At 31.4% G+C, this 13,149-nt stretch overlaps 3 protein-coding genes across 5 annotated transcripts; 2 read left to right on the plus strand and 1 right to left on the minus strand.

Moving 5' to 3' along the window:
- Window positions 1-5,905: 5,905 nt before the first annotated feature.
- On the plus strand, window positions 5,906-7,778 carry BNAC04G49110D. Its single transcript, XM_013832538.3, has 4 exons — window positions 5,906-6,065; window positions 6,194-6,446; window positions 7,012-7,266; window positions 7,345-7,778. The coding sequence occupies exons 2-4, from the start codon at window positions 6,234-6,236 to the stop codon at window positions 7,615-7,617; spliced, it is 741 nt and encodes a 246-aa protein (XP_013687992.1). The 5' UTR covers window positions 5,906-6,065; window positions 6,194-6,233; the 3' UTR covers window positions 7,618-7,778.
- Window positions 7,663-9,010, minus strand: LOC106391824 (signal recognition particle 14 kDa protein-like). Of its 3 annotated transcripts, none has more exons than XM_048755266.1 (5): window positions 8,929-9,010; window positions 8,540-8,604; window positions 8,276-8,369; window positions 8,076-8,185; window positions 7,663-7,972 (listed from the first exon to the last, which is right to left on the minus strand). In XM_048755266.1, the coding sequence occupies exons 2-5, from the start codon at window positions 8,540-8,542 to the stop codon at window positions 7,808-7,810; spliced, it is 372 nt and encodes a 123-aa protein (XP_048611223.1). In that variant the 5' UTR covers window positions 8,543-8,604; window positions 8,929-9,010; the 3' UTR covers window positions 7,663-7,807. The 3 variants fall into 3 exon arrangements, with proteins under 3 accessions (XP_048611223.1, XP_013687993.1, XP_048611222.1); XM_013832539.3 differs by having other exon boundaries at window positions 8,540-8,620; window positions 8,929-9,005; XM_048755265.1 differs by having other exon boundaries at window positions 8,540-8,990.
- A 152-nt stretch (window positions 9,011-9,162) lies between these two features.
- On the plus strand, window positions 9,163-12,032 carry LOC106395809 (something about silencing protein 10). Its single transcript, XM_022700392.2, has 8 exons — window positions 9,163-9,446; window positions 9,528-9,581; window positions 9,693-10,000; window positions 10,080-10,146; window positions 10,239-10,307; window positions 10,394-11,511; window positions 11,612-11,852; window positions 11,939-12,032. The coding sequence occupies exons 1-6, from the start codon at window positions 9,243-9,245 to the stop codon at window positions 10,523-10,525; spliced, it is 834 nt and encodes a 277-aa protein (XP_022556113.1). The 5' UTR covers window positions 9,163-9,242; the 3' UTR covers window positions 10,526-11,511; window positions 11,612-11,852; window positions 11,939-12,032.
- Window positions 12,033-13,149: the final 1,117 nt, after the last annotated feature.

Consider the following 13,149-nt stretch of genomic DNA (forward strand, 5'->3'; position numbering starts at 1 on the left):
TTTTACAAACGGCTATAAATTACTAAAACTGTTAAAAGTCTCACATTCAAATTTTATGATCAATGGTTTAAAATTTTTGTTATGAAAAAATACAAATGATTACAAAAATTATATAAGTAAAAAGTCTAATTTAATTAATTAATAAGATTAATATATATATATATATATATATCATTTTAAATTAAACTATAAACCATATAAAATATAATATTTTAGTTTCAAAATTTACTTTGAACAATTTTTTTGATAAAAGTTTTGAACGATCATTGACAACTTATTTTTTTTTTAAATTACTAAAACTATTAATCCCACAATGAAAATTTTGTTATCAGTAATTTAAAATTTTTTCTATAAAAGATACAAATGATCAAAAAATTATATGAGTAGAAATCATTATTTAATAGACATTAATATTAAAAATATACTAAAATATATTATCTATGTTAGTATCATTTAAATTTAATAACATATCCTATCAAATAATTTTTTTTTTGGATTAATACAATTGATTTATATGTTCGCACCAATTTAATTATATTTTTAATAGTTACTGACTTTTAATTATTGAATATATATTTATTATTTGATAATATGTAAAAATATTTAATACATAAAATAATTTATATATATAATGTTGATCTTAACCTAGTATACAGTTAAACTGATTAGTTCAAAAGCCTCGATCCAATGATCCATTATTGTTTGACTAAAACTGAAGTCTAAGTTTCTTTTGTCAAATAATTCAGATGAAAAGTACTATAAATTTTACATCATACATGATTACCATAAAAACAAAATTTATATATAAAAGGTTGCTTAAAGATGTTATTATTACATAATGTATGCATGTGTTTGTAATATGTTCCTGCAGGTTCTACGATCGCTTGAGACCTCCGTATACGAACTTTTTCTAGTAAATATTACAAACAAAAAACTGTACATATGGAATTGTTTTTTTTGGTCTAATATGGAATTGTTTATGGTAATAAAATCATAGTTAAAAGAAACAATGGAGGGTGATGAAAATGACTAAGTTAAGAACATCAACCATGTTGGGTTCATGTCGTGGTATTTTTATTTAAGTGTTTAAGACTTACTATATATTAATCCTCTTTAATACATACGATGTTATCCAAAAATATATAGTTTTGTGTAAAAGTCTTTTTCTTCGGCGAGTAGATCAAAGCCATTGGAGTAAAAGATTTGTTAAGGTACGCATGCTGGTCAACTTAACTTTACGAATTCGCCAAATATTTATAAAATAGTTACAATTTAACCGCTAAGAAATAGAAAACCATTCTTTTCTGGAGAATTTCAAAACATCGAACCATATATTTCTGATTGGTTGCGTGGAGAACGTTCAATTCAACATGGTTAAATTATTTTTATAACATGAATACACGATAGATTGTTATTAGACGAATATATATAATGCTGACTTGCGGTGTACGTATAAAATCAAGGTATGTGATACGATTGTTTTTCAAACCTATATAACACGATTAATTTAAGTTTAAGGTACTTGAATCCTCATAATAATCGAAATCTATATGCATATTAGAGGCGAATATATCATTAGATTAATATAAGCACGTACAAGTAAATGATAATGTTAATGCTTCTTACGTGATGATAGTTAACATTCTAAATCAGCTTATAATATATGAATATCAAGGGGATTACTTCGCGAGTCACGACAATAGAGAGGTTTACTTAGCGCTAATTAAGGATCCTTGGAATGCGTTGACTTGGCCCTATCCATTGAAAGTCAACTCAAGCATGTCACATGCTCACATGGATAAACTCTCTTTTCTTTTGTCTGGTCAAGATGTAAGAACTTATTACTATTTCTTTTAGACATTCATGTGCTTTTTCTAAGAAAATAAGTTCCAGTCTTTCGATTCGTAATTTTAAAACTGAAAGTGTAATATTTACGATGATTTCACGTTACACAAATCATATATTCAAATTCGGATTTGACCTCGAGTGATCTTTTTTTTTGTAAACTGACCACGAGTGATCTTATTTGTTTCTTTGAACACATGCCATATAATGCCGTCCTGAATGGTACCGTTTTTATTTTATTTTAAGTTAATTATTCAACAGATTATTTGTTTACATTTATTGAAAATGATGGTTAAAACAAGAGGAAGAATACTAGCTAGTTTTCCATTTTTTCAGAAAAGGGTAAGAAGACTAGCTGATTGGGATCTTCTTCCAACCAACGGATTTCATGGAGTTAGATAATGTGATTTCATTTTTTTTTTGTTTTTGAACAACAGATAATGTGATTTCAAATATCGATTCAAACAACTTATTGCACGTAGTCATATCGTGGGCAGGGGGGCCAGTGGCAAACCCTATAGTCTAACTTATTTGCATATGTAAAGTACCTTGCCGGTTTCATTTTTTCAAGTCTATACTTTATATTTTTATAAATCGAATATGACGGGCCGTATTGTGGTCAAATTAGTTAGACACCGGAACTGGGACTGGAGAGGAAGCTGAAAAATATAAGTGGAGGTTAAAAAACAATGGAGCTTAAATGGGAAACTTCCAAGAGGATACATATCACAGGTATATATATATAAACTAGTAGTTTTCCTACGCCATACGCTAATATAAAATATTTAAAAATATTATATATAAATAAAATTTTCTATTTTTATATTTTAGTTTTATTAGTTTAAAAAATAAAACCATAATGTAATATTTTTTTAGTTTGATTTATTCAAGTTTACTTTGACCTTTTAATTTTGCATTATCTAACTTTTGACAAAAATAATTGAAAATTATAAAGTTACTTTATTATATTATTATTTATTTAATTACCATTTTTAAATATGTCTATTTGTAAATATATAAATTATTTCTACTAATATATACATTAAATAAAAATAACTTATATACATTGATAAAATATATTTTAAACTACAGTTATTTTAATAATAAAAATATGATTCATATATTGATGTAAAATTTTAATATTCGTAATTATTATTTATATATAAAAGCATATTATTTTAATTGATATAGAAAAATTATTAGGTATCATAAAATCTTACCAAAATGAATATTTACTGAGAAAAAATATTTTTGATATAAAATTTATTAGTTATTACTTTATTATGAAACTTTTCCAAAAATATAAATCCGTATATAGAAAATCATCATTATTATATTTAAGAAATCTTACCAAAAACATGAATCTAAATATATAAATTTTACATGTCACAATTAGATTTATGACATGTCATATTTCTATTAAGTCATATCATCATTTTTTTGTAAAAATTAACGCAGTGATGACACATATACAAATCACTTCTCAAATATAGTTTAGGGGACTAGAGGATATTTTTTAAATACAACACTAGTCGTTAGTAAGATATGAGATTTGCTTGGAACAAGACTTTTGGAAAATGAGAGAATATATCCTTAATTAGTTTTCTATTTGCAAAAAAGGAAAACAAGTTTGAAAAATAAGAAAATTAATATCCATATTTAAAATACTGAGAAGCAAATAATATGCGTGGGAGAAGAGTTCTGAACTGTAAATTAAGTACAAGAACTTAATTATGTAACAAATTATAGACACATAAACGTAGAGAGCAATAGAGAAAAACGATTATGAGAGTATGAAAGGTTTCAGGAACAAAGATTTAGGGATTGTCATCCCAAGAGGGTTACAGAACTTCTTGTAAATAGTTAAATGTGTGATTGCAAAACATTCATGTGTGTCTGCAGCAAAATGTGAGTATAAAACTAAGAGTATGCTTTAACATATGCTAATTAAATAATTTCGGCAATAAGACTAAAAAGTAAAAAATTAATGTGAAAATAGTTGTCTTTAGAGAAGAATCAACTCTCTAGAAATTTTAGTAAGGTATTTGTGACCACTCCAATTTTTTATTTTATTTTTTAAATCGAGGCACATCATTTCTCAGTGTAGATTTTATCAATCCCCCATTTTATTCATACACAGTTTTTTTTTAATAAAACTTCATAGATATGTTCATGTAAAATGTGATTTATTTTTTATTTAAAAATAAATGAAATAACTTTTTTACTTTCCATAAAACTTAAAAGTATCCTTTTTTTCTTTGAGCAACACTTAAAAGTATCCTTAATATATAAATCAACTCAAAAGGTTAAACATATGACTAGACATAAAACCAAATTCTTTCGGAACTTTCTAAATTTAAAGCACATGTCAGTGTAGAATCAAAATTAAACCGAACTTATACTAAAACGAAAACATCGATAAAATCAATTGAACCGGTTTGGTCCACCAACCCAATTTATACGACACAGTAAAATCAATTGAACTGCCTCGTTAGCTCACTGCCCCTTCGTCTTCTCCGGCTATTATTTCCCTTTTCTCTCGAATTCTCGTTCTAAGAGAAGAAGCATTGGGAAAAGAGATGAGTTTCGCCTAACGACGTCGTTTTCCACAGGGGTTTTGCTTCTTATTCGATCTCAGCTTCTTCTTCTTCTTCTTCTTCTTCTCCGGTCTCTCACGACTTCAACGTGACGGCGGCATCCACAATCTCGTAAACGAATTCTACCCTTTCACCAGGTTTTCTTCTACCCTTTTTTTAAATATAAATCTTCTACCACAATTTTTACATTTGCTGTTCATGCAAGGATATTGTATTTCCCCTAGTTTTATTTCTACGACGACATGCATAGTTTTATTTCTACGACATGCATAGTTTATTATTCAGTTGTTTAGTTTTGCTTTCTGCTGCAAGTTACCTCTGTACCTTCTGACACAACCGGAAAAATGGTAATAAATATCATTTTTCAAAAAAGAAAAAAAAAATGTTGTAGTATTTTTACACTTGCTGTTCATGCAAGGATATTGTATTTCCCCTAGTTTGATTTCTATTTAAACTCTTACTTGTTTTCATTTCAAATCATTTCAATCATTTTAATAAAAATCTTCTTTAGTGCTTAACGACAAGAATTGGGACAGAGATGAGCTTCACGAAAGCTAATTGTTCTCGACCATCCTGCTACTCTCCTGCTACAAGGTAGTAAGCTTGATTCTGTAATTAATTTATTCTATGAACCGAACCACGCTACACAGTGTTTGTCAGCTCTCTAATCGCATTTTCTTCTTTTTTTTTTTTGATAAAAAATATATTCTAATAACAATGTCAAATTAATGTGAAACCAATTTTTCTTCTTTTTTTTTATACAGAGTTTTTTTCGATAAAACTTCATCGATTTGTTCATGTAAAATGTTATTTGTTGTTTATTAGAAAAAATGAAATGGTCGTCAAAAAATAAAAATAAATCAAAATGAAAACTTCCCATAAAAAATATCCTTGATATATAAATCAACTCAAAACTCAAAAGGTTAGAAATATGAATATAGACACAAAACTAAATTCTTTCGAAACTTTCTAAATTCAATGCACATATCATCAGGTTCTTGATTCTTGTAACTAGCTATCTTTTACAAGAAAATAGTTGCGTTAGAAAAGATTCAACTCTAGAAAATTTAGTATGGTATTTGTGACCACCTCAAAACGTATTTTAAAATCCATGCACATTTCCCAGTGTAGATTCTATCAACCCCACATTTTACTAATTAATACAGAGTTTTATTCGATAAAACTTCATCGATTTGTTCATGTAAAATGTTATTTATTGTTTATTAGAAAAAAATGAAATAGTCGTCAAAAAATTAAAAAAAAAAATTAAAACTTTCCATAAAAATATCCTTGATATATAAATCAACTCAAAACTCAAAAGGTTAAAAATATGAATAGACACAAAACTAAAAATGCTTTCTAAACTTTCTAAATTCAATGCACATGTCAGTGTAAAATCAAAGTAAACCGAACTCATACTAAAACGAAACATCGATAAAATCAATTGAACCGGTTTAGTCGACCAACCCAAGTTAAACGACACCGTAAAATGCCTCTTTGGAGATGGATAAAAAACATAGGGATCGCTTCACCGTTGGCTCTTCATTTCACAGCTCTCCGTCTTCTCCGGCGATTGTTTCCCTTTTCTCTCGAATTCTCGTCCCCGTTAAGGCTTTCTACAAGGTACAAATCATCGTTTCTAGCGAGCGTTCTCATTGTTCTTACCCTCATCGTATTGGATTTGAAATAGCTTATTTTGATAGTTCTCGAGCTTCTGGTGATGCCCATTAGGTCAATTTTGATTCTTGCAGTTAATGCACTAAGAGAAGAAGAATTGGGGGAAAGAAAGAGATGAGCTTTACTCAGGCTAATTGTTTTCGACCATCCTACCACTCTCCTGTGACGAGGATACGTCGAGCTAATGGTGTCTCCACCAGTGTAACTGCTTCGGTGTCTACTCTGTTTTCGCCTCTGTTAAGTCACAGGCGTAGTGGGAAATGGAAGCAGAGTTCTGCTGTGTGCTTGTTTGGTGGGAAAGATAAGTCCAATGGTGGTGGTGACGAGGTCTGATATTCCTTTTCCTCACTTTGAAAAGTTGTGTTCTTTTGTGTGTGTGAATGATATTTGTAACTAGTTCTGTTCTTCTCTGTCTGAATGATTTTTACTTTGTAATTAGTTCTGCTCTTCTGTCTGAAGTGATTATGCTTTGTAACTAGTTCTGTTCTTCTCTCTGTCTGAATGATTTTACTTTGTAACTAGTTCTGCTCTTCTCTGTCTGAATGATTTTACTTTGTAATTAGTTATGTTCTTTTGTGTGTCTGAATGATTTTGCTTTGCAACTAGTTCTGTTCTTCTCTCTGTGAGTGATTTTAAACTTTGTAACTAGTTCTGTTCTTCTCTGTCTGAATGATTTTTACTTTGTAACTAGTTCTGCTCTTCTCTGTGTGAATGATTTTACCTTGTAATTAGTTATGTTCTTCTCTGTCTGAATGATTTTTACTTTGTAATTAGTTCTGCTCTTCTCTGTTTGAATGATTTTGATTTCACTTTCTAACTGGAAAGTGATTTCTTTTAGCGGCAGATCTTTGCTGTTCTGTTTCATTTTGTTGTGATGACTGTTTGACATCAGATATCACCATGGAAAGCAATAGAGAAAGCTATGGGGAAGAAGTCAGTTGAAGATATGTTGCGGGACCAGATTCAAAAGAAAGACTTTTATGATACTGAAAGCGGCGGCAACGTTCCTCCTCGTGGAGGAGGCGGTGGTGGTAACGGTGGAGAGCGTCCTGAAGGGCCAGGAGGAGGAGGAGAAGACGGTGGTTTCGCTGGGATTGCTGAGGAGACTCTGCAAGTTGTTTTAGCCACCTTAGGCTTCATCTTTTTGGTAAAAACAACACAACTTTCAAACTTGGAATATACAAGTAATCATGCGTTGATTGATCGAGTGTTATGTTTTTGGCAGTACACTTACATTATCAATGGAGAGGAGTTGATGAAGCTTGCGAGAGATTACTTTAGGTTTCTTTCGGGAAAACCTAAGACTGTTCGGTTGACCAGAGCCTTGGATGGTTGGAATAGATTCATGGAGACCATGTCGAAGCCGAGAGAGTATGACGAGTACTGGCTAGAGAAGGCGATCATCAACACGCCGACCTGGTATGACAGTCCCGACAAGTACAAGCAAGTCCTCAAGGCTTATGTCGACTCAAAGACTGATGAACAACAGTTCGATTAAACACCCCTTGTCAGTTTCGCTTTTGTTACTTGAAGAGATTCATAATCATAATTAAGGTTTCCTTTTTAGGTTCGTCTTCAGGTTTTTCAATAAATTGTCTTGTTCTTGAATGTCAATATCTTTTCAAAATTCAATTTATAAGCAACAATTGCAGATCAAAATGAGATTACATAAAAGAAAAAAGAGGAGATCAAAGTTTCTTGGGTTTAGTAGTGGTTGAAGAAGTGCTTTCTTTCTTGTCTGCTTCTGTTGATTTCTTCCGGTCTTTCCTCTCCCTCTTCTTCAAAGCAGTCATGTGAGCTTTAAGAATGGTAGCATATGGTGCTTGAAATCTCTGGTGATCCTTGGCACCAACCTTAAAACACGAAAGCATTGGCACAAGTTAGCTTCAGTGTGAACTTAAAGACATTATTAGTCTAAAATAAATTATTGAGAGATCAATGAGTAGAGACACATACCGAAGTAGAGATCGTTTTCTTAGCATCAGTAGCTCGAATAAGGCATCTGTACTCTATGGATTCTCCAGCAGCGCTCAGTTTCCTCTTCTGCAGCTTAGACTTCAAAGATGCTAACAGAACAAGTAATATATACATGAGATAAGATATCCTTCAGCTAAGATTTTTTGGAAAGAAGGTCCAGATGAGATTGTCAAGCTTACATCTTTTCAAAGTAAGCCACACAGAGCCTTTCTCTTTGCTTTTCTCGAACATGCTCGTGAGTTCATTCAGAAACGGATCCAACTGTAGTAAAACCTGGAAAAAAAAAAAACACACAAGAAGATATAAAAAAAAGTTTGTTCCTTCATCATTTAGTGCTGAATTAAAAATCCCAGCAAACACTCATAACACTCATAGCTAAGAGCGCAACACACACGGACACACTGTTTACAATTCTTCATATAGCTATGGGATCGAAAAATTACCATTGTTGAAAATCTCAGGTGGATACTTGTTGCAGATCCTCAAAGCACTGAAAAAGAAACTTCTTCTTCCGTTTTGGATCACTGAGGAGAACCAAAAAAACATAACCACAATGCAAACAAAGGGCAACAGTTAGAGATCTGATGCAAAATTGACTTTGCCTATATAACATCACAGTGAACCAAATTGCTCATAAAAATTCAGATCCTGATCGAATTCGAAGCTAATAAGACGGTAAAACGTAAAAAACCCTAAGATCATCAAAGATTCTGAACAAATCTACAACATGCAGGGAGATGGTAGAATTCAATTATTTTTCAAAATCAGATTGAGCTACAACGTTCCATTATCTGAAAACCTAAAAGATGTAAGAATCAAAAAATTCACGAACCGGAGACTAGACAAGCTGATGGTGTCTGCTTTCGAACACCCACCGGTCGGAGAAAACTCAAAATATATTCGGTAGCTGTAAATAAAAGAGAAGAATAATAAATAAATATAAAACTTGGTGTGAAAGGACTTGTGGGCCTTTAAATCCAGACTAATGGGCCTTTTAAGCAAACTAATGGGCCTTCTTAGCGACAACAAGTTCTAAAAACCCTAGCAAGAGGTTTAAACGCTGCGCGCGCTCTCTCTAACTCAGCTTTCTTCGTAGCTGATGAATAGAAAACCCTAATTTATACAACCTCAGAGGAAAACATAACGATGGGGAGTAAAGTGGGGCTTCCGAAGAGAGGTAGCGTAAGCACGAAGACACGCAAAGAAATCGACGAACACGAGATCGAGCTTCCACCAGAGTCTCTAGCGACAAGTATTGCTGACGGAACAGTGCAAAATGTTGTCAAAGAAGATGCGACCTCTTTACCCGTTTCTTCTTCAGCCGTTAGAATCACACAAGACACAGTCGAGGTATAAGTTGCACCTCACTTTGAGTTATTCTCTTACGAGTTGTTTGACGAAACTTCCTTTGTATCCTCTCTGTTGATACAGCCAGTTAAAATCAATAAATCGACCAGGAAAAAAGGAGACAAACGCAAGCACCAGGTGAAAAAAAAATTCATCCAAGTTCTTGCTTACTGCCACCGTTCCTTTGTATTTTTTTTTTTTTTGTCTGTTTAAGTTGAACTAATAATCACATGCTTTTCTTTGTAGCAGAATGATCAAGTTGATGTTCAGAGTGAGGAAATGTTGAAACTCCGAGCTGCTCTACAAGGAAAGTTAAGAAGCAATGGAGTTTTCGGTTCTACTGTTTCCAAGTCTGATAAAGCTCAAAAACGCCACAAGTTAGCTAAACGTAGAAAGATTGAGCTCAAAGTTTTGGCTGGGGCTGGTGTGAAATCAGAGGAAGATAGAAGGAATGAAACTGAGGTATTTGAATCACAAGGCTCAGAAGATGAGTTTTACAAACAAGTGAAGCAGAAAAAAGAAGCTAAACGAGCTGCCAAAGCAGAGATTTATTCAAGGTGTGATTTGATTATGTTATGCACTACTTTTAACCTTTGGCAGAGACCGTTACATATGATGTGTGCAATGCTGTTTCAGGGAATCATCATCCAACTTGTTATTATTACCAGAAAGTGTGGAAGGAAAACGTTTGATTTCAAAAGAGGTTAGAATGTTCCCCAAACACACATACAACAAGATCTTCTGTTTCATCTCTAAACTTTCCTTTTTTTTTTTATTATCTCCACCAAAACCTAGATTTTGAGTAACAGAGGATTGACTCGACATCGCAACAAGGACAAAAAGAACCCCAGAAAGAACTACAGGGTAAAATACTCTTGGATTGCTAGTTTGTCCGGTGTTAGTTAATTTGCCTCAGATGACATGTTTTGGGACCTTGGTTTTGTTTGCAGGACAAGTACACTGACAAAGTCAAGAGACGTGGAGGTCAAGTCAGAGAAATCAGGAAACCTTCTGGTCCATATGGAGGAGAAGGTTTAGGTATCAATCCTAACATAAGCCATAGCATCCGAATCAAGAATTAGCCTCTTCTTCCTATGTCATCTACTTCTTTGTTTTGTGTCTTTAATTGGATCTTTTACTTTGTGTTTCACTCTGCTTCATTACTTGAGAAAAGCATTGCTTTGTAAAACTTGTTTACCCTTCAAGCAAAGCTAGAGAGGAGCTATTTTAATGTTCATCCAATTTCAGAGACTTTTTTCTTTTTAGATTTTCAAATATATGATTATTAGATTGAAAAGGTATTGTACTATTAAAACTTGATTATCCATTTAATCTAATAAATAGTCTAGGATGTTATGAGTTCAAATGTGTTAATTAAAATCTAAGATATATAGACACTTTTGTTTAACAAGTAAACTTTTGTGAAATCTGGAAAACTAATAAGAACTCTAGTTTTTTCTTGACAAATGATAAGTTATATATATATATATAGTATACATAATAGAAGACATAAATACTTAATTATTTCGGTTTGTACACTTTCTAAATATTATAATAAAACATTTAAAGCTATCACCATAAAATATAGAAGTCTAAATTTTGTATTTCTATTTTACAGAAATGCTTAATATAAGCAAACTGAAAAACGTGGTTGTCTTTGATAAAAAAAAGATTAGGACGATACATGTTGCTGAAAATAATGACAGTTACTTTTGTAAAGTTTGGAAGATTATGTTTACATTCGGTAATTACTGTAATTGAATTGTCAATTTTTGAAAGGGATGCTTATTTTATCAATTCCACAAACAAATAAATAAAATTCAAAAGAAATAATTTCATTCCAAATTTGATCATGAGTAAATAGAATGAAATCTATTCAATTTTTTACATTTCATTTTCTCTTTATATATATAATAGAACTTAAATCTAACTGTAAATGGCAAAGCAGAGCTGTAGAAGAGTTTCCAGACGTCAAGAAAAATCAAATATGCCTAAAGCACACATAAGTCTTTGTTTCATCATCTTTTTATGTGTTTCATCTGAAATTTTCATGAGTGTAAACTCGCAGGTACGTGTTTATGATTACTCCAAAACAATTTCAAAATGTACAAAAACTTCACTCATATATAACATTTTTTTTTTTCATTTGAACTTGCTCTTTGTTGCAGAGCCAGGGAGATTGGTGTATAGCGAACTCTATTACGGATAATGATAAATTAATAAAGAACATAGACTTTGCATGTTCTAAAATCGATTGTGGAATTATTATGGAAGGAGGTTCATGTTATGATCCTAATACTCCTCTTAATCACGCTTCAGTCGCTATGAATCTTTATTATCAAGCCCAAGGAAGACACCTAAGGGATTGTTATTTCGATGGCTCTGGTCTCATTACCATTATTGATCCTAGTGAGTTGGCTTCTCTAAGAAATTATGTAACTCTTCTCTGTCAATCTTCAATCAAATATCTTATGATATTTTTCTCTTATTTTCAGGCTATGGGTGTTGCAAATTTCAGTATCGTAAGTAAAAGTATGCAAAACTTTGTATTGGTTACAAAATAAAAGGAATAACAAAAAACTTTTCATGTTTGATATCTAAAGTTTGAATGGTTCAATTTATAATATGCTACAATATTTGACTTTCTATCACAGTCATAACAATAAGTAAATAGTTTATTCATTTACAAAAACTGCTAAGCTTTATAGTTTTTACATAAAAAATCAATTAGTAATGAACTGAATGGTACATAATCTTTATGATTTACTCAATATATCATCTTAGTAATTTGAAACAACACTACACTAGTACAATATATCAGCCTAGCTACATATACAAGACAAAAAAATTTAATATTTATTTTTCTAACCAGAAAATGTAGAATGGAAAATAAGTATTCATTTAAAACATCTGAAACGACTATAAATGACAAACTCAGTTCAAAATATCATGTGACTACAATAAAAGAAATCCAAAGTCACACCTATATTCATAACAAAGAAAGTTATGCAAACTTTGGAAAACCACGAAAACATATACTAAAACCATTGACAAAGCCAAAGCACAAAAGAATGAAACAGAATATCCAAATAGAGTTTCATGGTTCATGGTCAACACAATTCATAAGCAGAGTAAGATTTTTTCTTGCTTCTTAGCTATGCTGCTTTGCTTGACACATGAGGAAGATATCAATTCAACACCACATCTCTATGCTTTTCATCACACTTGATCTCTATAAACTCTTGGATATCATAAATAACCTAAAAAAACAGAGAATTCAATAGAACTTTCATAGAATGGTCTTTGTATCCAATTGGTTGCAAGAGCATATAGGCAATCTCACAAATTCTACAAATGTTTTGCAAGAGTATATTCTATAGAGAACTTTTAGGAACTCAAAAAACAAATAATTCAATAGTTCAATGGTTTGCAAGAGCATATAGACAATCTCACAAATTGTACAAATCTTTTGCAAGAGTATGTTCTTTAGAGAACTTTTAGGAACTGAAAAAATGGAAAATAAGAGTTACGAAACTAGCATAAGCCAACCTGTGAACATATAAAATAAAAAATATGCAAACTTATTAATTAACATCGGTTTACAAATTTGTGCAGTTTTTTAAAACTTGCATCTATTATTTCTAGAATGAACAAAAAAAATTGAATATACTCTTGCAATTAATTGAACACAAAGACACTAGCTATT

Source organism: Brassica napus, chromosome C4 (assembly GCF_020379485.1).
Source record: "Brassica napus cultivar Da-Ae chromosome C4, Da-Ae, whole genome shotgun sequence".
NCBI classification, from domain to species: domain Eukaryota; kingdom Viridiplantae; phylum Streptophyta; class Magnoliopsida; order Brassicales; family Brassicaceae; genus Brassica; species Brassica napus.

What these genes read in the sequence shown, in the direction of transcription:
- BNAC04G49110D (XM_013832538.3), top strand. Translation starts at nt 6,234, where the DNA reads ATGAGCTTTACTCAGGCTAATTGTTTTCGACCATCCTACCACTCTCCT. An exon ending in CCAATGGTGGTGGTGACGAG is followed by an intron (nt 6,447 to 7,011) that starts GTCTGATATTCC and finishes GTTTGACATCAG; the next exon opens with ATATCACCATGGAAAGCAAT. An exon ending in CCTTAGGCTTCATCTTTTTG is followed by an intron (nt 7,267 to 7,344) that starts GTAAAAACAACA and finishes TGTTTTTGGCAG; the next exon opens with TACACTTACATTATCAATGG.
- LOC106395809 (XM_022700392.2), top strand. Translation starts at nt 9,243, where the DNA reads ATGGGGAGTAAAGTGGGGCTTCCGAAGAGAGGTAGCGTAAGCACGAAG. An exon ending in AAAGCAGAGATTTATTCAAG is followed by an intron (nt 10,001 to 10,079) that starts GTGTGATTTGAT and finishes ATGCTGTTTCAG; the next exon opens with GGAATCATCATCCAACTTGT. An exon ending in AACGTTTGATTTCAAAAGAG is followed by an intron (nt 10,147 to 10,238) that starts GTTAGAATGTTC and finishes ACCAAAACCTAG; the next exon opens with ATTTTGAGTAACAGAGGATT.
- LOC106391824 (XM_048755266.1), bottom strand. An exon ending in GTGGCTTACTTTGAAAAGAT is followed by an intron (nt 8,186 to 8,275) that starts GTAAGCTTGACA and finishes TTGTTCTGTTAG; the next exon opens with CATCTTTGAAGTCTAAGCTG. An exon ending in AGAAAACGATCTCTACTTCG is followed by an intron (nt 7,973 to 8,075) that starts GTATGTGTCTCT and finishes TCGTGTTTTAAG; the next exon opens with GTTGGTGCCAAGGATCACCA.